A 22090-nucleotide genomic window follows, 5' to 3' on the forward strand; every position below is an offset into this window, starting at 1 on the left:
CAAGGCCATATATTTCGGGAACTGAAGTCATTAATTTTATCTCTCAGCCTTATTGGGTGGAGCCAAGCCCAGCTCCCTGAGCTCCGCCCCTGCCATGCCCCCCTTCTCTCCTCGACCCAGGAAAGACGGTTGGGGTGACCTTTGTGACAGCCCAGCCTGACACGGCCCCTCCCTCCCGTGCAAGGGTGACTCACTTCCAGGGCGGGGGACCAGCTGCCCCTCCGAGCCCCACCTTCACTGGGTGGGGGAATGGCTTAGAGGCTGACTCTGTTTTCTCTGGGCTCCCTCCAGGGCCTGTGCAGCTGGACAGAGGCCAGCGTGGCCGGTGAGTGACCCCTGCCTGAACTCACTGCCCACTCGAAGAAGTGGGACCCCAACTCTCATGAGCCTTTAGGGGGTCCCGGTGGTCCATGGTTGGGGCTTTTGAGCGCTGTTGTTTCTGGACTTGGGGCAAGAACTCGGGGGGTGGGGAGGGGTGGCACTGACCTGCTCCCCTTTGTGCTGGACTCTTCTTCCCAATTCTCAGCCCTGGACCCAGTGAGGAACCTGAGAGTGGAGGATCAGACCAACAGCTCCGTCACCCTGAGCTGGGAGGCCCCCGAGGGTCTCAACCCGAAATCCACCTACTGGGTTCAGTGGACTCGAGATAGTGGCAGCGCGGAGACTCGAAACACAGCAGACACCAGAGTCACTGTGGACGGACTCGAACCCGGGTCTTCGTATGCATTTTCTGTGTGGATAGAAAAAGATGGAGTGCAAAGCACAAGAGTGAATCTCAGTACCCCCACGTGCGAGGGGCGGCCATGGTTTTCATCTTTATCGTTATTATTTTGAGACAGAGTTTCACTCTTGTTGCCCAGGCTGGAGTAAAATGGTGCAATCTCGGCTCACCACAACCTCCTCCTCCAAGGTTCAAGCAGTTCTCCTGCCTCAGCCTCCCCAGTAGCTGGGATTACAGGCATGCACCACCACAGCCGGCTATTTTTGTATTTTTAGTAGAGATGGGATTTTTCCATGTTGGTCAGGTTGGTCTCGAACTCCTGACCTCAGGTGATCCACCCACCTCAGCCTCCCAAAGTGCTGGGATTACAGGTGTGAGCCACTGTGCTCGGTTTAATCTTTATTATTATCATTATTATTTTGACATGGAGTCTTGCTCTGTCACTGAGGCTGGAGGGCAATGGCCAGATCTCAGTTCCCTTCAACTTCCGCCTGCTGAGTTCAAGTGATTCTCCTGCCCAGCCTCCCAGATAGCTGGGATTACAGGCGCACTCCCTGCCATACCTGGCTAATTTCTGTATTTTTAGTAGAGATAGGGTTTCAGCATGTTGCTCAGGCTGGTCTTGAACTCCTGATGTCAGGTGATACACCCGCCTCGGCCTCCCAAAGTGTTGGAATTACAGGCGTAAACCACTGTGCCCAGCCTACTCCTTTTTTTTTTTCAATGGAGGTGGTAGGGGTGGTTGAGAACTGGCAGGTTCTGTAGTTCAATAGAAATCTAATGGAAGCTACGCCTGGGCAACATGGCGAGACCTTGTCTCTACTAAAATAAAAAATTAGCCAGGTGTGGCAACACAAGCCTGTGGAGGCTGAGGCAGGAGGATCACCTGAGCCCAGGAGGTGGAGGTTGCAGTGAGCCATGATTTCACCACTGCACTCCAGCCAGGGCCACAGAGTGAGACCTTGTCTCCAAAAGCTAATACGATATGATAAAATAAATTTCAGTTCACTAAGGTTGCATGGCATTGCCAGTTCAGTTCCATGTTTCATGGACTTTGTTGAGGGCTTTCTGTTTCTCCACGCCCTCCACTGGGAGAGGAGAGTTGCCTGCCGTATTGGAAGGCAGGAGAGCATTTCTAGCATCAAGGAAATTCAGTCGGAAAGTGCTATTAGCCAGGCGCGGTGGTGAATGGCTGCTGTCCCAGCTGCTTGGGAGGCTGAGAAACAAGAATCACTTGAACTTGGGAGGCAGAGGTTGCAGTGAGCCGAGATCACAGCACTGACTCCAGTCTGGGCAACAGAGTGAGACTCCGCCTCAAACAAACAAACCAAAAAGGAAGGTTCTGGCCCAGATCCTTGCTACTCAAACTATGACCAGAACTACATGGGTAGGTAGCATCACGGAGTGCTAACTGGAAGGGCAGGATCTCAGCTCCATCTCAGACCCACTCCTCAGGGCCCTCATGACATGTGCACACATCACAGTCTGCCTGCATCAGCTGGTGCCAGCAGTTTGGAAGAACTGGCAACATAAAGGAATAGAGATGCCTACTGCCTGCTTCCTTTGTTTTCTGTATCTCTGTTCACATTGGATCTCTCTTCCTAATTTCTCAGCCCCCAACCCAGTGAGAAACCTGACCGTGGAGGCCCAGACCACCAGCTCCATCACCCTGAGATGGGAGGTCCCTGAGGGCCCACACCCACAGAACTCCACCTACTGGGTCGAGTGCACCGGAGACGGTGGCAGAACGGAGAATCGAAACACAACAGACACCAATGTCACCGTGGATGGACTTGAACCCGGGTCCTTGTATACGTTTTCTGTGTGGGTAGAGAAAAATGGAGTAAATAGCTCTGAGGAGACTGTCACTAATGCTACGGGTAAGAGGCGGCCACTGCTTCATGTTTATTTCTCTTTTTTTTTTTTTTTTTTTTTGAGACGGAGTTTCGCTCTTGTTACCCAGGCTGGAGTGCAATGGCGCGATCTCGGCTCACCGCAACCTCCACCTCCTGGGTTCAGGCAATTCTCCTGCCTCAGCCTCCTGAGTAGCTGGGACTACAGGCACGCGTCACAATGCCCAGCTAATTTTTTGTATTTTTAGTAGAGATGGGGTTTCACCATGTTGACCAGGATGGTCTTGAACTCCTGACCTCAGGTGATCCACCCACCTAGGCCTCCCAAAGTGCTAGGATTACAGGCGTGAGCCATCGCACCCGGCCCAGATACAATTTTTTTAAAAAATTGAGACAGAGTCTCACTCTGTCGCCCGGGCTGGACTGCAGTGGCATGATCTTGGCTCACTGTAACCTCAAGTGACTCTCCTGCCTCAGCCTCCCAAGTAGCTGGGATTATAGGCACCTGCCACTAGGCCTGACTATTGTTTGTATTTTTAGTAGAGACGGGGTTTCGCCATGTTGGCCAGGCTGGTCTCGAACTTCTGACCTCAGGTGATCCACCTGCCTTGGCCTCCCAAAGTGGTGGGATGACAGGCATGAGCCACTGTGCCCAGCAGATACAAAATATTATCATTTTAACATGTAATCAATATAAAAAGGATCATTAAATATATACACTATGTACCCACAAAAATAAATATAAGTATAAATAAATATATAAAAATAAATGTAAATAAATATAAAAAGGATCAATGAGGCCGGGCGCGGTGGCTCATGCCAGTAATCCCAGCAATTTGGGAGGCCGAGGCGGGTGGATCACGAGGTCAAGACATCGAGACCATCCTGGTCAACATGATGAAACCCCATCTCTACTAAAAATACAAAAAACTAGCTGGGCATGGTGGCACGTGCCTGTAATCCCAGCTACTCAGGAGGCTGAGGCAGGAGAATTGCCTGAACCCAGGAGGCGGAGGTTGCGGTGAGCCAAGATCGCGCCATTGCACTCCAGCCGGGGTAACAAGAGCGACACTCCGTCTCAAAAAAAAAAAAAAAGGATCAATGAGATAGTTGACATTCTTCATTTCGTATGAAAGCTTCAAACCCCGGTGTGTGTCTTACGTGAATGGCTCACCTCATTTCGTAAAAGCCACATCATGAGTGCTCCGCAGTCACGTATAACTCGTGGCTGCCACACTGGATAATGCTGTGCCTCCACTTGCTGGATTCAGTAGTTAAGGAAGGGCTGGAAAATTCCAGAGCCAGAACCTGCAACTGATTTTCCCTCCCATATTGCTTTTCAGCCCCCAATCCAGTGAGAAACCTGACCGTGGAGGCCCAGACCACCAGCTCCATCACCCTGAGATGGGAGGTCCCTGAGGGCCCACACCCACAGAACTCCACCTACTGGGTCGAGTGCACCGGAGACGGTGGCAGAACGGAGAATCGAAACACAACAGACACCAATGTCACTGTGGATGGACTTGAACCCGGGTCCTTGTATACGTTTTCTGTGTGGGTAGAGAAATATGGAGTAAATAGCTCTGAGGAGACTGTCACTAATGCTACGGGTAAGAGGCGGCCACTGCTTCATGTTTATTTCTCTTTTTTTTTTTTTTTGAGACGGAGTTTCGCTCTTGTTACCCAGGCTGGAGTGCAATGGCGCGATCTCGGCTCACCGCAACCTCCACCTCCTGGGCTCAGGCAATTCTCCTGCCTCAGCCTCCTGAGTAGCTGGGATTACAGGCACGCGCCACCATGCCCAGCTTATGTTTTGTATTTTTAGTAGAGACGGGGTTTCACCATGTTGACCAGGATGGTCTTGAACTCCTGACCTCAGGTGATCCACCCACCTAGGCCTCCCAAAGTGCTAGGATTACAGGCGTGAGCCATCGCACCCGGCCCAGATACAATTTTTTTAAAAAATTGAGACAGAGTCTCACTCTGTCGCCCGGGCTGGACTGCAGTGGCATGATCTTGGCTCACTGTAACCTCAAGTGATTCTCCTGCCTCAGCCTCCCAAGTAGCTGGGACTATAGGCGCCTGCCACTAGGCCTGACTATTGTTTGTATTTTTAGTAGAGACAGGGTTTTGCCATGTTGGCCAGGCTGGTTTCGAACTTCTGACCTCAGGTGATCCACCTGCCTTGGCCTCCCAAAGTGCTGAGATTACAGGCATGAGCCACTGTGCCCAGCAGATATAAAATATTATCATTTTAACATGTAATCAATATAAAAAGGATCATTAAATATATACACTATGTACCCACAAAAATAAATATAAGTATAAATAAATATATAAAAATAAATGTAAATAAATATAAAAAGGATCAATGAGGCCGGGCGCAGTGGCTCATGCCTGTAATCCCAGCACTTTGGGAGGCTGAGGCGGGTGGATCACAAGGTCAAGACATCGAGACCATCCTGGTCAACATGATGAAACCCCATCTCTACTAAAAATACAAAAAATTAGCTGGGCATGGTGGCACGTGCCTGTAATCCCAGCTACTCAGGAGGCTGAGGCAGGAGAATTGCCTGAACCCAGGAGGCGGAGGTTGCGGTGAGCCGAGATCGCGCCATCGCACTCCAGCCTGGGTAACAAGAGCGACACTCCGTCTCAAAAAAAAAAAAAAAAAAGGATCAATGAGATAGTTGACATTCTTCATTTCGTATGAAAGCTTCAAACCCCGGTGTGTGTCTTACGTGAATGGCGCACCTCATTTCGTAAAAGCCACATCATGAGTGCTCCGCAGTCACGTATAACTCGTGGCTGCCACACTGGATAATGCTGTGCCTCCACTTGCTGGATTCAGTAGTTAAGGAAGGGCTGGAAAGTTCCAGAGCCAGAAACTGCAACTGATTTTGCCTCCCATATTGCTTTTCAGCCCCCAACCCAGTGAGAAACCTGACCGTGGAGGCCCAGACCACCAGCTCCATCACCCTGAGATGGGAGGTCCCTGAGGGCCCACACCCACAGAACTCCACCTACTGGGTCGAGTGCACCGGAGACGGTGGCAGAACGGAGAATCGAAACACAACAGACACCAATGTCACCGTGGATGGACTTGAACCCGGGTCCTTGTATACGTTTTCTGTGTGGGTAGAGAAAAATGGAGTAAATAGCTCTGAGGAGACTGTCACTACTGCTACGGGTAAGAGGCGACCACTGTTTCATGTTTATTTCTCTTTTTTTTTTTTTTTTTTGAGACGGAGTGTCGCTCTTGTTACCCAGGCTGGAGTGCAATGGCGTGATCTCGGCTCACCGCAACCTCCACCTCCTGGGTTCAGGCAATTCTCCTGCCTCAGCCTCCTGAGTAGCTGGGACTACAGCATGCGCCACCATGCCCAGCTAATTTTTTGTATTTTTAGTAGAGATGGGGTTTCACCATGTTGACCAGGATGGTCCTGAACTCCTGACCTCGGGTGATCCACCCACCTAGGCCTCCCAAAGTGCTAGGATTACAGGCGTGAGCCATCGCGCCCGGCCCAGATACAATTTTTTTAAAAAATTGAGACAAAGTCTCACTCTGTCGCCCAGGCTGGACTGCAGTGGCATGATCTTGGCTCACTGTAACCTCAAGTGATTCTCCTACCTCAGCCTCCCAAGTAGCTGGGACTATAGGCACCTGCCATTAGGCCTGACTATTGTTTGTATTTTTAGTAGAGATGGGATTTTGCCATGTTGGCCAGGCTGGTCTCAAACTTCTGACCTCAGGTGATCCACCTGCCTTGGCCTCCCAAAGTGCTGGGATTATAGGCATGAGCCACTGTGCCCAGCAGATACAAAATATTATCATTTTTTACATGTAATCAATATAAAAAGGATCATTAGGCCGGGCGCGGTGGCTCAAGCCTGTAATCCCAGCACTTTGGGAGGCCGAGGCGGGTGGATCACGAGGTCGAAAGATCGAGACCATCCTGGTCAACAGGGTGAAACCCCGTCTCTACTAAAAATACAAAAAAACTAGCTGGGCGTGGTGGCGCGTGCCTGTAATCCCAGCTACTTAGGAGGCTGAGGCAGGAGAATTGCCTGAGCTTAGGAGGCGGAGGTTGCGGTGAGTCGAGATCGCGCCATTGCACTCCAGCCTGGGTAACAAGAGCAAAACTCCGTCTCAAAAAAAAAAAAAAAAAAAAAAAAAGGATCATTAAATATATACACTATGTACCCAGATAAATAAATAGAAGTATAAATAAATATATAAAAATAAATGTAAATAAATATAAAAAGGATCAATGAGGCCGGGCGCGGTGGCTCATGCTTGCAATCCCAGCACTTTGGGAGGCCAAGGTGGGTGGATCACAAGGTCAAGAGATCGAGACCATCCTGGTCAACACGGTGAAACCCCGTCTCTACTAAAAATACAAAAAATTAGCTGGGCATGGTGGCACGTGCCTGTAATCCCAGCTACTCAGGAGGCTGAGGCAGGAGAATTGCCTGAACCCAGGAGGCGGAGGTTACGGTGAGCCAAGATCGCGCCATCGCACTCCAGCCTGGGTAACAAGAGCGACACTCCGTCTCAAAAAAAAAAAAAAAAAAAAAGGATCAATGAGATAGTTGACATTCTTCATTTCGTATGAAAGCTTCAAACCCCGGTGTGTGTCTTACGTGAATGGCTCACCTCATTTCGTAAAAGCCACATCATGAGTGCTCCGCAGTCACGTATAACTCGTGGCTGCCACACTGGATAATGCTGTGCCTCCACTTGCTGGATTCAGTAGTTAAGGAAGGGCTGGAAAGTTCCAGAGCCAGAAACTGCAACTGATTTTCCCTCCCATACTGCTTTTCAGCCCCCAACCCCGTGGGAAGCCTGACCGTGGAGGCCCAGACCACCAGCTCCATCACCCTGAGATGGGAGGTCCCTGAGGGCCCACACCCACAGAACTCCACCTACTGGGTCGAGTGCACCGGAGACGGTGGCAGAACGGAGAATCGAAACACAACAGACACCAATGTCACCGTGGATGGACTTGAACCCGGGTCCTTGTATACGTTTTCTGTGTGGGTAGAGAAAAATGGAGTAAATAGCTCTGAGGAGACTGTCACTACTGCCACGGGTAAGAGGCGACCACTGTTTCATGTTTATTTCTCTTTTTTTTTTTTTTTTTGAGACGGAGTGTCGCTCTTGTTACCCAGGCTGGAGTGCAATGGCGTGATCTCGGCTCACCGCAACCTCCACCTCCTGGGTTCAGGCAATTCTCCTGCCTCAGCCTCCTGAGTAGCTGGGACTACAGGCATGCGCCACCATGCCCAGCTAATTTTTTGTATTTTTAGTAGAGACGAGGTTTCACCATGTTGACCAGGATGGTCTTGAACTCCTGACCTCAGGTGATCCACCCACCTAGGCCTCCCAAAGTTGCTAGGATTACAGGCGTGAGCCATCGCGCCCTGCCCAGATACAATTTTTAAAAAAATTGAGACAGAGTCTCACTCTGTCGCCCGGGCTGGACTGCAGTGGCATGATCTTGGCTCACTGTAACCTCAAGTGATTCTCCTGCCTCAGCCTCCCAACTAGCTGGGACTATAGGCGCCTGCCACTAGGCCTGACTATTGTTTGTATTTTTAGTAGAGACGGGGTTTCGCCATGTTGGCCAGGCTGGTTTCGAACTTCTGACCTCAGGTGATCCACCTGCCTTGGCCTCCCAAAGTGGTGGGATGACAGGCATGAGCCACTGTGCCCAGCAGATACAAAATATTATCATTTTAACGTGTAATCAATATAAAAAGGATCATTAAATATATACACTATGTACCCACAAAAATAAATATAAGTATAAATAAATATATGAAAATAAATGTAAATAAATATAAAAAGGATCAATGAGGCCGGGCACGGTGGCTCATGCCTGCAATCCCAGCACTTTGGGAGGCCGAGGTGGGTGGATCACAAGGTCAAGACATCGAGACCATCCTGGTCAACATGATGAAACCCCATCTCTACTAAAAATACAAAAAATTAGCTGGGCATGGTGGCACGTGCCTGTAATCCCAGCTACTCAGGAGGCTGAGGCAGGAGAATTGCCTGAACCCAGGAGGCAGAGGTTACGGTGAGCCGAGATCGCGCCATTGCACTCCAGCCGGGGTAACAAGAGCGACACTCCGTCTCAAAAAAAAAAAAAAAAAAGGATCAATGAGATAGTTGACATTCTTCATTTCGTATGAAAGCTTCAAACCCCGGTGTGTGTCTTACGTGAATGGCTCACCTCATTTCGTAAAAGCCACATCATGAGTGCTCCACAGTCACGTATAACTCGTGGCTGCCACACTGGATAATGCTGTGCCTCCACTTGCTGGATTCAGTAGTTAAGGAAGGGCTGGAAAATTCCAGAGCCAGAACCTGCAACTGATTTTCCCTCCCATATTGCTTTTCAGCCCCCAATCCAGTGAGAAACCTGACCGTGGAGGCCCAGACCACCAGCTCCATCACCCTGAGATGGGAGGTCCCTGAGGGCCCACACCCACAGAACTCCACCTACTGGGTCGAGTGCACCGGAGACGGTGGCAGAACGGAGAATCGAAACACAACAGACACCAATGTCACCGTGGATGGACTTGAACCCGGGTCCTTGTATACGTTTTCTGTGTGGGTAGAGAAATATGGAGTAAATAGCTCTGAGGAGACTGTCACTAATGCTACGGGTAAGAGGCGGCCACTGCTTCATGTTTATTTCTCTTTTTTTTTTTTTGAGACAGAGTTTTGCTCTTGTTACCCAGGCTGGAGTGCAATGGCGCGATCTCGGCTCACCGCAACCTCCACCTCCTGGGTTCAGGAAATTCTCCTGCCTCAGCCTCCTGAGTAGCTGGGATTACAGGCACGAGCCACCATGCCCAGCTAATGTTTTGTATTTTTAGTAGAGACGGGGTTTCACCATGTTGACCAGGATGGTCTTGAACTCCTGACCTCAGGTGATCCACCCACCTAGGCCTCCCAGAGTGCTAGGATTACAGGCGTGAGCCATTGCGCCCTGCCCAGATACAATTTTTTTAAAAAATTGAGACAGAGTCTCACTCTGTCGCCCAGGCTGGACTGCAGTGGCATGATCTTGGCTCACTGTAACCTCAAGTGATTCTCCTGCCTCAGCCTCCCAACTAGCTGGGACTATAGGCGCCTGCCACTAGGCCTGACTATTGTTTGTATTTTTAGTAGAGACGGGGTTTTGCCATGTTGGCCAGGCTGGTTTCGAACTTCTGACCTCAGGTGATCCACCTGCCTTGGCCTCCCAAAGTGGTGGGATGACAGGCATGCGCCACCATGCCCAGCTACGTTTTTGTATTTTTAGGAGAGTTGAGGTTTCACCATGTTGACCACGATGGTCTTGATCTCTTGACCTCGTGATCCACCCACCTCAGCCTCCCAAAGTGCTGGGATTACAGGCATGAGCCACCGCGCCCAGCTACAGCTTGATGTTTTGATATACGTATCCACTGTGATAACTCTGTCGTCGGAGGGCTCTTCAGCCTCCCTGAGCCTGACATCCCTTTCTCCAAGTCCACGGGACAGATGTCATCACAGCTGGGGCTCACTCTGCCCTGAATTAGACGAGAGCCCGTCCAGAGGCCTCATACCGCTGAGCGTGGGGCCGCGGGGACGCGGGACGTTCTAGGTCTCATTGCTGGGAAGTCGTTTGTCCTTTCTTCCTGTCTTCCTTTTTTCTTTTCCTTTCTTTTCTTTTCTTTGTTTTTCTTTCCTTCCTTCCATCTTTCTTCTTTCTTTTTCTTTCTTTCTCTTTCCTCTTTCTTCCTTCCTGTTTTTTTTTTCTTTCGTCCTCTCCCCTTCCTCCTGCCTCTCTCCCTCTTTCTTTTTTTTTCTCTCTCTTCCTCTCTTTCTCCCTCCCTCCCTCTCTTCCTTCCTTCCTTCCTTCCTCCCTTCCTTTCTTCTTTCAACAGAGTTTTCCTCTGTCACCCAGACTGGACTGCAGTGGCACAATCTAAGCTTATTACATTCTCTGCCTCCCAGGTGCAAGTGATTCTCCTGCCTCTGCCTCCCGAGTAGGTGGGACTACAGGCACACAGCACCACACCAAGCTAAGTTTTGTATTTTTAGTAGAGACAGGGTTTTGCCATGTTGGCCAGGCTGGTCTTGAACTCCTGGCCTCAAGTGATGAACACACTTTGGCCTCCCAAAGTGCTGGGGTTACAGGCGTGAGCCACTGCACCTGGCCTCTCTCTCTCTGTCTCTCTCTTTCTTTTGAGACAGGGTCCTGCTCTGTCTCCCAGGCTGGAATGCAGAGACACAATCATAGCTCACTTCAGCCTCAATCTCCCAAGCTCGAGCAATCCTCCCACCTCAGCCTCCCTAGCAGCTGAGACTCCAGGTGTGTGGCACTATGCCCAGCTAATTTGTTTTAATTTTTACTAAAGATAGGGTCTCACTGTGTTGCTCAGGCTGGTCTCAAATTCGTGGGCTCAGGCAATCCTCCTGGTTTAGCTTCTCAAAGTGCTGGGATTACAGGCCGGAGCCACTGTGCCCTGCCCACAAGTGTTTCTTTCCTTCCTTCCTCCCCTTCCCCGTCTCTCTGTTTCTTTCTCTCTTTCTCTCTCTCTTTCTTCCTTTCTTTTTCTTTCCTTCTTTCCTTCCTTCCTTTCCTTCTCTCTCTTTCTTTGACAGAGTTTTGCTCTTTTTGCTCAGGTTGGAGTGCAGTGGGGCAATTTTGGCTCACTGCAACCTCCACCTCCAGAGTTCAAGCAATTCTCCTGCCTCAGCGTCCCGAGTAGATGAGATTACAGGCATGTGCCGCTATGGTCGGCTAATATTGTATTTTTAGTAGAGACAGGATTTCTCCATGTTGGTCAGGCTGGTCTCAAATTCCTGACCTCAGGTGATCCACCTACCTTGGCCTCCCAAAATGCTGGGATTACAGGCATGAGCCACTGTGCCCCTCCAGGAAATGTTTCTTAATGAGCTGGGCTGCACAAGGGCAAGGGGATATCACTGTGTTTCGGACCCTTGAGGACTAGGATACGTGTAAATCCTGACTCTCTGCTCCCTCTCCCAGTCCCCAATGCAGTGAGAAGCCTCAGCATGCAGGACTGGACCAACAGCTCCATTGCCTTGCGCTGGACAGCTCCCCAGGGCCCAGGCCAGTCTTCCTACACCTACTGGGTCTCATGCGTCGGGGAAGGCATTACTGACCCCAGGACCCAAAGCACCTCAGGTACTGAAATCACCCTAAAGGAACTGGAAGCCGGCAGCCTGTACAACCTCACCGTCTGGGCCGAGAGGAATGAGATCAGCGGCTATAAAAGCACCCTCAGTGCAGCCACCGGTGAGACACTGTCAGCTCTGACCCCGGCTCGGTTAGGACAGTGGAAGGAAAAAGAGGAAGGGACTTTGCAAGCTTCTTGGGAGATGAATAGCACTCTGGGGCCCTTCCAGAGCTTAAACCTGTGGGTCCTGTTCCTAGGGGGTGTCGTTTCTTTGTTTGTTTTTAGATGGAGTCTCTCTCTATTGCCAGGCTAGAGCGCAGTGATCTCAGCTTACTGCAACCTCTGCTTCCCAGGTTCAAGTGATTATCCTGCCTCAGCCTCCCATGTAGCTGGGAGGACAGGTGCATGCCACCACACCCAGCTAATTTTTGTATTATTAGTAGAGACGGGGTTTTACCATGTTGGCCAGGCTGGTCTCGAACTCCTGACCTCAGGTGATCCTCCCACCTCAGCCTCCCAAAGTGCTGGGATGAGAGGCATGAGCCACTGCGCTTGGCCTGGGGGTGTCATTTCTCAGCAGCCAGAACTTTCCAAGCTGTGGGACCTTCTTTTCTCCCTTTGGGAAATGGGCTCTTTGGGGTCAGGGAGGGCTCCGGACTGTCTAGCACCACTTCTCAGGAGCTGACAAAGTCACCAGCAGGACAATAGCTAAAGGTGGTCCCAGGGAATTAGATGAATCAAGAGGGCACTGCCTCTCAGCCTGGGCATGGTGGGTCCCACTCATGAGAAGAATCAAAATCACCCGGGAGACTAGGTTCATCCTCTTTTTTTTTTTTTTTTTTTTTTTTTGAGGCAGGGTTTTGCCCTGTTGCCTAGGATGGAGCACAGTGGTGTGATCATGGCTTACTGTGGCCTCAACCTCCTGGGCTCAAGTGATCCTCCCACCTCAGCATCCTGAGTAGCTGTGACCACAGGCATGCGCCACCATGCCCAGATAATTAAAAAAATTATTTTTTGTAGAGACAGAATCTCATTATGTTGCCCACACTGGTCTCAAACTCTTGGGCTCAAGTGATTCTCCCACCTCAGCCTCCCAAAGCACTGGGATTAGGGGAGTGAGCCTCTGTGCCTGGCCTGAACCTGAAACTCTTTAATCTTTGGTCATTTGGCCTAAAAAGATGAAATTTGGCAACTCCCTCTAGAAACGTGGTGTGTCCAGAGCGAGAAGGCACTTACCTGGGGTTCCTGTGGGAAAGAAAATACAGAAGATCTGATCTCGAAGGAAATGAGAGATGATGGACTACAAATCCCATCACCCATAGGGCCATGACTGCATAAGCTGCAGTAATACAGAGAGTCCATGGCCTCATGGGAGTTGTAGTTTCAGTGGGTGGGACTGATGTGCATTTGGGAAGAACAGAAAGATGGCAGGGTGTGACCCAGGGCTGTAGCCAGGGGACAGAGAGGGCTGTGAGAGTCTGGGCCTCACGGTGTTTGGGTGTCTAGGTTTTTTCCTGTGGTTCAGCCTCCTTAGCCACTGGAGCCATCGATAATGGGTATCTCAGCTTTGTTGTGGGGGAGAGGCCAGCAGGCAGGCTGGGGTAAGAGGGTTTTTGAGGCTACCCCTTTAGTTCTCTGTCCTCACTTCTCAGCTCCCAGTGAGGTCACGGATCTCCAGAACAAAAATCAGACTGACAACTCAGTCACACTATGGTGGCAGGCCCCCAGAGACCCCCACTCTCAGCTGTACGTATACAGGGTCCAGTGGGCCAGCGAGGGACATCCCCAGAGGGAGCAAGATCCCCAAGCGAATTGGGCCAACCAGTCCAGCAGGACCAATGAGACATGGTACAAGGTGGAGGCCCTGGAACCCGGGACTCTGTACAACTTCACCGTGTGGGCAGAAAGAAACGACATGGCCAGTTCCACGCAAAGCATCCGTGTGTCCACAAGTGAGACCACCCCCTCCCCACCCCTTCCTGCCTTCACCTGGTGAACTGGGCTTAGCTCGGGCCTTGAGGGCTGAGACATGAATGAAGTAAAAATCCCATCAGGCCATGGGCCATGACTTGATGAGCTGCAGCAATGGCGGAGCCCAAGGCCTCATGGGAGTTGTAGTTTGAAGGAACTTGCTTGTGTCCATTTGGGGAGGACAGAAAAGGAGGGAAGATGAGGTGGTTTGGATTGGGGAGGAAGGGATGGCCTTGTCTCAGAACTGGCCTGAGTAGTGGGGGTAGGGGTGGAAAGCCACCTTGGATGGCTCTGCTGACCTCTTGCTTCCTTCACCCAGACCCGGACACAGTCACCATCACTTCCTGCGTCAGCACCTCAGGGGGCTATGGAGTCATCTTGACCTGGTCCTGCCCCCAGGGAGGCTACGAGGCCTTTGAGTTGGAGGTGGGTGGACAGCGAGGCTCCCAGGACAGAGCTTCGTGTGGGAAGGGTGTGTCTGTGTTGGGTCTCGGGCCGGCTCAGTCCTACCCAGCCACCATCACGACCATCTGGGACGGAATGAGGGCCACCTCTGCCTCTGTGACCTGCCACACCGAGAGTGCAGGTGAGCGGAGCCGCGTGGGCCAGGGAGCTTTGACAAAATTCTCAGTAGACCCCAGCAGGCCCCGCTTCGTGAGGAAATCAATGGGATTCTTTGGTTTCTCGTTTCCTTTGAGACATCTTTATTTTATTTTTTGAGATGGAGTTTTGCTCTTGTTGCCCAGGCTGGAGTGCAGTGGTGCAATCTGAGCTCACTGCAACATCTGGGTTCAAGCGATTCTCCCACTTCAGCCTCCTGAGTAGCTGGGAGTACAGGCATGCGCCACCACACCTGGCTAATTTTTGTATTTTTGGTAGAGATGGGGTTTCACCATGTTGGCCAGGCTGGTCTTGAACTCCTGACCTCAGGTGATCCACCCACCTCGGCCTCCCAAAGTGTTAGGATTACAGGCGTGAGCCACCACACCTGGCCTATCCATTCATTTTTATCCATTCACTGCTCCAGTTGATACATCAGTTGAGTGGTTTCTGCTTTTGACTATTATGGGCAATGCTGCTAGGAACGTTCCTGGACAGGTTTTGTGTGGATGTATGTTTTTATTTCTCTTGGGTCCGTACCCACTAGTGGAACAGTTACATGGGAACTGTACGTTTGACTGCCCTTTTTTTCCCCCTCCTAATGTTGTTGTATCACTTTGCATTAATCAATGGGGTACTTGAGGAGGTTTGGAGCTTAAGCTTAGGAAAGGTCTGGCCATGTACCAAGACCGTGGCCATAAGCCTCACTCTGCCCCATCAGTCACTTCCTGGGAATAGGGCCTTCAATCTGGAGAGAGCCTGGGGGTTGATGCGGCGACCGATGGATGCCGTTCAAACTGGGCTTTGCCAGACCCCATTGCCTGGAAAGTTCTCTCCCTTAGAAACAAGGTTGTAAGACCCTGCTGTCCCTTGTTGACAAGCACACTCTTCGAGGCCGCAGCTTGGGGGCCTTGAAGTCTGATAGAGAGGCCACCGGCTTGAGTCTACCCTAAGACCAGACATCTAACGACTGGTCTTGGGAGAGCTGTGCCCGTCAGAGCCTGAGAGTAGGCAAGGCCTCAGATGCCACCAGGCCTCGGTAGGCTCTGCTACTGGAAGTCCTTCCTGAGCCAGCAGGACCTCTGAGGAGATGAAGCTGCAATTCTGGGGAGGACGGAAGCCGTCCGTGCCAGGGACAATCTCACAGCCAGCAAAGTGTTTCCCCAGCCTCGGCACTATAGACGCTTTGCGCTAGATCCTTCTTTATTGTGGGGGAGGTACGTCCTGTGCATCGTAGGGTATTGAGGAGCACCCCTGGTTCCACCCACTAGATGCCAGCAGCACTCCCACCTCTGAGCTGTCCAAATTCTCCAGACATTGCCCCGTATCTCCTTGGCAACAAAATCGCCCTTGTTGAGAAGCACTAGTCTAGGCTAAGGAAGGCAAGAGTCACTGTTTTTTTTGTTGTTTTGGGTTTTCTTTTCTCGAGACAGGGTTTCACTCTGTTGCCCAGGCTGGAGTGCAGCAATACAATCACGGCTCAATGCAGCCTCCACTTCCCAGGCTCGAGCGATCCTCCTGCCTCAGTCCCCTGAGTAGCTGGGAGTGCAGGCATGTACTACCATGCCCAGCTAGTTTGTTGTTGTTGTTTTCTTTTCCTTTTTTTTTTTTTTTTTGAGACGGAGTCTTCCTCTGTAGCCCAAGCTGAAGTGCAGTGGTGCCATCTTGGCTCACTGCAACCTCCACCTCCCGAGTTCAAGTGATTCTCATGCCTCAGCCTCCTGAGTAGCTGGGATTACAGGTGTGTGCCACCTCACCCAGCCAATTTTTGTGTTTTTATTAGAGACGGGGTTTTGCTGTGTTGCCCAAGCTGATCTCAAACTCCTGATCCACCCACCTCAGCCTCCCAAAGTTTTGGGATTACAGGTGTGAGCCATCATGCCCGGCCATTTCCTATTCTTATAATAAAGTAGCTAGAGAAAAAAATGTCATTAAGAAAATCTTGGCCAGGTGCAGTGGTTCGTGCCTGTAATCCTAGCACTTTGGGAGGCCAAGGCGGGTGGATCACGAGGTCAGGAGTTCAAGACCAGCCTGGCCAAGATGGTGAAACCTTCTCTCTACTAAAACTACAAAAATTAGCCAGGTGCAGTGGCAGGTGCCTATAATCCCAGCTACTCAGGAGGCTGAGGCAGGAGAATCACCTGAACCTAGATGGCAGAGGTTGCCGTCAGCTCACATTGTGCCACTGCACCCCAGCCTGGGAAACAAAGTGAGACTTCATCTCAAAAAAATAAAAAGAAAAAAAAAAAAGAAAAGAAAAGAAAAAGAAAATCGTAAGGAAGAGAAAGTATATTCACTATTTACTAAGTGGATCATCAGAAAGGTCTTCATCCTTGTGGTCTTCAAGCTGAGTGGGCAGAGGGGGAGGAGAAAGAAGAGGGGGTGGTGCCATCTCAGGGGTGGAGGAAAATCCATGGATAAGCATAACTGGACCCATGCAATTCAGACCCACGTTGTTCAAGGGTCAGCTGTGTTTGGACCAGGTTCCTGGGGAAGAGGAAAGTCTGGGCAAGGTTGGAGACGGAGGAGTAGATAAGACCTGTGTTCTGAGGGTTCCCAGTGCTTCCTCCCCACAGGGGTCATTGCCGGAGCCATTGTGGGCATCCTCCTATTTCTCATCCTGGTGGGCCTGCTTATTTTCTTCCTGAAGAGGAGGTGAGACTCAGCACAGGGCTGACCGCCTGGAGGGTTGGGGCCGGAGAAGAAGGAGGAGGACCCCTGGTTGCATCCTCACTCCCTGAGCCTTTCATCCTAATTCCTTTTCCCAGGAATAAGAAGAACCAGCAGAAACCAGAACTCAGTGATCTGGTCTTCAGGTGAGCAGAAGGTTTGGGTGGGTGGCGTGCATCGGAAAGAATCTGGTCGAATCAAGGGGTGTTTGTTGGCTGCTGGCTAAGTCAGATGGTGGATTGATGAATCTACCCACAAATACCTCAGAAGGGACTGATGTCCCTGACACAGGGACCATAGCCCTTCCATTGCAGCTCACTCCCCAAGCAGCCTGGGTCAGTGACTTTAAATTCAGTTCTGGTGTCAGCTCCAGGACGTTGATTCATTCATTCATTCATTCAGCAGATATCAGCTGAGCACCAGCATGTATCAGGCTCCGTTCCAGCTGCTGAACAAGCAGTAAATTAAACCAAGAGTCCTGCCCTCCAGGGCTTATATTCTAGTACTGGAGACATCAGTAAGCAAGATCATAAACAATATAATATAAACTTGGACGCCGGGCGCGGTGGCTCAAGCCTGTAATCCCAGCACTTTGGGAGGCCGAGGCGGGTGGATCACGAGGTCGAGAGATGGAGACCATCCTGGTCAACATGGTGAAACCCCGTCTCTACTAAAAGCGCAAAAAATTAGCTGGGCATGGTGGCACGTGCCTGTAATCCCAGCTACTCAGGAGGCTGAGGCAGGAGATTTGCCTGAGCCCTGGAGGCGGAGGTTGCGGTGAGCCGAGATCGCGCCATTGCACTCCAGCCTGGGTAACAAGGGCGAAACTCCGTGTCAAAAAAAAAAAAAAAAAAAAAAAAAAAAAAAATATATATATATATATATATATATATATATATATATATATATATAAACTTGGAGACAGGACCAGGCATGGTGGCTAATGCCTGTAATCCCAGCTATTTGGAAGGCTGAGGCAGACGAATCACTTGAACCCGGGAGGCAGAGGTTGCAGTGAGCTGAGATTGCGCCACTGCATTCCAGCCCGGGTAACAGAGCAATACTCTGTCTAAAAAAAAAAAAAAAAAAAAAGAAAGAAAAAGGTTGTGCACAGTGTCTAACACCTATAATCCTTTGGGATGATTATAAGCACTTTGGGAGGCCAAGGAGGATGGATCATGAGGTCAGGAGTTCAAGACCAGCCTGGTCAACACCATGAAACCCTGTCTCTACTAAAATACAAAAAATGAGCCGGGCGCAGTGGCTCAAGCCTGTAATCCCAGCACTTTGGGAGGCCGAGGCGGGTGGATCACGAGGTCAAGAGACCGAGACCATCCTGGTCAACATGGTGAAACCCCGTCTCTACTAAAAATACAAAAAATTAGCTGGGCATGGTGGCGTGTGCCTGTAATCCCAGCTACTCAGGAGGCTGAGGCAGGAGAATTGCCTGAGCCCAGGAGGCGGAGGTTGCGGTGAGCCGAGATCGCGCCATTGCACTCCAGCCTGGGTAACAAGAGCGAAACTCCGTCTCAAAAAAAAAAAAAAAAAAAAAAAAAATTAGCCGGGGGTGGTAGTGTATGCCTATAGTCCCAGCTACTCGGCTGAGGCAGGAGAATTGCTTAAACCCGGGAGGCGGAGGTTGCAGTGAAACGAGATTATACCACTGCACTCCAGCCTGGGAAACAGAGTGAGACTGTCTCAAAAAAAAAAAAAAGAAAAAAAAGAAAAAAACAAATATATGTGTATTAATAGTATATAAAATAATATAATAAACTTGTAGACAAAGCAAGAGGAGGGGATAGGAAGGGTAGAGGAATATTTTAATATTCTTCTCATGTGAAAATTAGAGGAAATTAGAGGGAAAATCAGAGAATTTAAAAATTTTTATTTTATTTATTAATTTGTTGAGACAGGGCCTTACTCTGTGGCCCAGGCTGGAGTGCAGTGTCGCAGTCGTAGCTCACTGCAGCCTGGGCCTCCTGGGCTCAGGTGATCCTCCCACCTCAGCCTCCTCAGTAGCTGGGACCACAGGCACGCACCACAATGCCTGGCTAATTTTTAAATTTTTTTTCGTGGGGGAGGTCTCGCTAGGTTGTCCAGGCTAGTCTTGAACTCCTGGCCTCAAGCAATCCTTCCACCTCAGCCTCCGAAAGTGTTAGGATTATAGGCGTGAGCCGCCACACCCAGCAGGAATATTTTAGGCAAGATATTCAAGGAAAGTCTGGCTAACCGGATGACTAAGAGGAAGTCATCTGAGTACAGACCTAAGCAAGTGGGAGAGGAGCCGTGCATGCATCTGGGAAAGGCGTTCTGAGGACAGGGCGGGCGAGCAGAGAGCCTGAGGCAGCAGCACACATGGGGTTGAGAGGGCATCCTGCATTTCCAACGGAGCAGAGGAAGGGGAGGGCCGTGGGAAGTGAGGTCAGAGAGGCGTCAGGTTTGTAGATGAAAGTTAGGATTTTGGATCTACTGTGCGATGGGAGTTTTGTGAAGATCTTGAATAGTGACACAGTCTAACGTGTAAGAAGCAAAGGGAAGAAATTTGTAATAATCCAGACAGGAGGTTGGGCACAGTGGCTCATGCCCGTAATCCCAGGACTTTGGGAGGCCAAGGCGGGCGGGTCACTTGAGGTCAGGAGTTTGAGACCAGCCTGACCAACATGGCAAAACCCCATCTCTACTAAAAATACAAAAATTAGCCAGGCATGGTGGCCAGTGCCTATAATCCCAGCTACTCGGGAAGCTGAGGCAGGAGAATCGCTTGAGCTTGGGAGGCTGAGGTTGCAGTGAGCCGAGATCACACCACTGGGTAGCAGCCTGGGTGACAGAGTGAGACTCTGTCTCGAAAAGAAGAAAGAAGGAAGAAAGGAAGGCAGGAAAGAAAGAGAGAAAGAGAAAGAAGAAAAGGAAGAAAGAGGGAAAAGAGAGAGAGAGAGAAAGAGAGAGGGAAAGTGAAACTATAGGAAGGGGCCAAACCCTGTAAGAAGTGTGTGTCCAGTGAGAAAAGCAGCTTGGAAAGGGACACTGGGGGACATGTACCTTTGAAGATGGACCGAGGAGGAGGGGCCTGCCCAGGAAATGGACAAGCAGCAGCCGGGTAGGTGGGAGCCAAGCCAGGCCTGGGTGTTCAGGAGCAGTGCAGACCCAGGAGAACAGGCAAGGCACAGCTGTGGTGCTGAACGCTGCTGAGCTCAGGTGGGTGAGGCCTTTGCAATTACAGACAGGGAGGCCGAGATGATTCTGGAGAAAGGTATTCCCTGCAGTAGTGGGTATGGCCTCAGGCCAGGGTGATAGAATCACAAGGAGGAGAGAAAACTGGTCTGCATGAGAAGTTTGAGTGTAGGGCTGAGTAGGTTTATTATTATTATTATTATTATTATTTTGAGATGGAGTCTCACCCTTTTGCCCAGGCTGGAGTGTAGTGAGCGTGATCTTGGCTCACTGCAACCTCTGCCTCCCGGGTTCAAGCAAAATTCTCTTGCCTTAGCCTCCCAAGTATCTGGGATTACAGGCGCTCACCACCATGCCCGGCTAATTATTGTTATTATTATTATTATTATTATTATTTTGAGACGGAGTTTCACTCTTCTTACCCAGGCTGGAGTGCAATGGCATGATCTCGGCTCACCACAACCTCCGCCTCCTGGGTTCAGGCAATTCTCCTGCCTCAGCCTCCTGAGTAGCTCGGATTACAGGCATGTGCCACCATGCCCAGCTAATTTTTTGTATTTTTAGTGGAGACCGGGTTTCACCATGTTGACCGGGATGGTCTCGATCTCTTAACCTTGTGATCCACCCGCCTCAGCCTCCCAAAGTGCTGGGATTACAGGCTTGAGCCACCGCGCCCAGCCTATTATTATTTTTTTGAGATGGAGTCTCGCCCTGTTGCCCAGGCTGGAGTGCGGTGGTGCAATCTCAGCTCACTGAAACCTCCACCTCCTGGTTCAAGAGAGTCTTGTGCCTCAGCCTCCCAAGTAGCTGGGATTACAGATGCCACCACCACACCCGGGTCATTTTTGTATTATTAGTAGAGACAGGGTTTCACCATGTTGGCCAGGCTGGTCCCGAACTCCTGACTTCAGGTGATCCCCTCACCTGGGCTTCCCAGAGTGCTGGGATTACAGGTGCAAGCCACTGCACCTGGCTGGTTTTATTACTATTTAGGTATGGTAAGGTCAGCAGATCAGCAGACAGACATTAAAAAGAGTTTGTTACTCAGAATTTCCAAGAGAGAAAGAGCCTGTCCCACCATGAGGGGCCACAGGAGGAAGCACCAGGGCCACTCAGGAGGCAGAGGTATGGGGAGGAACTTCAGGCAGGAGTTTCCAAGGGAGGGACTGGGCCAGGGAGGAAAGCTGGGTTTATGACTGGCTAGTTTGCATAATTCCATGAGCTCAGGGGGCACAGGGGCCACGTCCGATTGTCTGGCACCTGGTCTTGGTGTGATGAGAGCAGATTTATCATCGCCCAGAGTATGAGAGCCCAAAAGCACTCTTTCTCTCTGTATATACATATATGTATGTATATTTACACACACATAAATATATACATATATATACACATATATATGTATGTGTATTTTTTATTTTTTCTTTCTTCTTTGAAACGGAGTTTTGCTCTGTCGCCCAGGCTGGAGTTCAGTGGCACAGTCTTGGCTCACTCAACCTCCACCTCCCAGTTTCAAGCAATTCTCCTGCCTCAGCCTCCTGAGTAGCTGGGACTACAGGCAGACACCACCACACCCAGCTAATTTTTGTAATTTTAGTAGAGAAGGGGTTTGTTTCACCATGTTGGCCGGCTGGCTCGAACTCCTGACCTCAGGTGATCCACCCAACTTGGCCTTCCGAAGTGTTGGGATTACAGGCGTGAGTCACCATGCCTGGCCCTCAAAAGTTCAAGATTCAAAGAGGTTACAGTCTTTTCTCCCTGCTCCCCCAAACCCCACAGCTTCCCAGGGGACATCCTGGCTGAAGACTTTGCTGACCACGTCAAGAAGAATGAGAAGGACAGCAACTGTGGTTTTGCAGTGGAGTACCAGGTGGGGACAGGACAGAGGCGCTGAGCTCAGCCTCCCTCTGTTGGCCCATACCCC

The 22090-nt window shown here is 50.5% G+C and overlaps 1 protein-coding gene across 6 annotated transcripts in view; it reads left to right on the plus strand.

Annotated features, from left to right (window-relative positions):
- PTPRH (protein tyrosine phosphatase receptor type H) overlaps positions 1-22090 on the plus strand; it is a 28817-nt gene that overhangs the window by 1146 nt on the left and 5581 nt on the right. For 3 of the 6 annotated variants that reach the window (XM_074385914.1, XM_074385913.1, XM_074385915.1), the window contains exons 1-11: positions 334-2601; positions 3918-4184; positions 5498-5764; positions 7401-7667; positions 8983-9249; positions 11607-11876; positions 13410-13709; positions 14048-14314; positions 16905-16983; positions 17097-17144; positions 21946-22036. In XM_074385914.1, coding sequence (XP_074242015.1) covers positions 2184-2601; positions 3918-4184; positions 5498-5764; positions 7401-7667; positions 8983-9249; positions 11607-11876; positions 13410-13709; positions 14048-14314; positions 16905-16983; positions 17097-17144; positions 21946-22036 — 2541 coding nt within the window. In that variant the 5' untranslated portion in view covers positions 334-2183. The other 3 variants (XM_074385911.1, XM_074385910.1, XM_074385912.1) reach the window with 3 other exon arrangements.

The sequence above is a fragment of the Saimiri boliviensis genome, chromosome 14, assembly GCF_048565385.1.
Source record: "Saimiri boliviensis isolate mSaiBol1 chromosome 14, mSaiBol1.pri, whole genome shotgun sequence".
NCBI lineage: Eukaryota > Metazoa > Chordata > Mammalia > Primates > Cebidae > Saimiri > Saimiri boliviensis.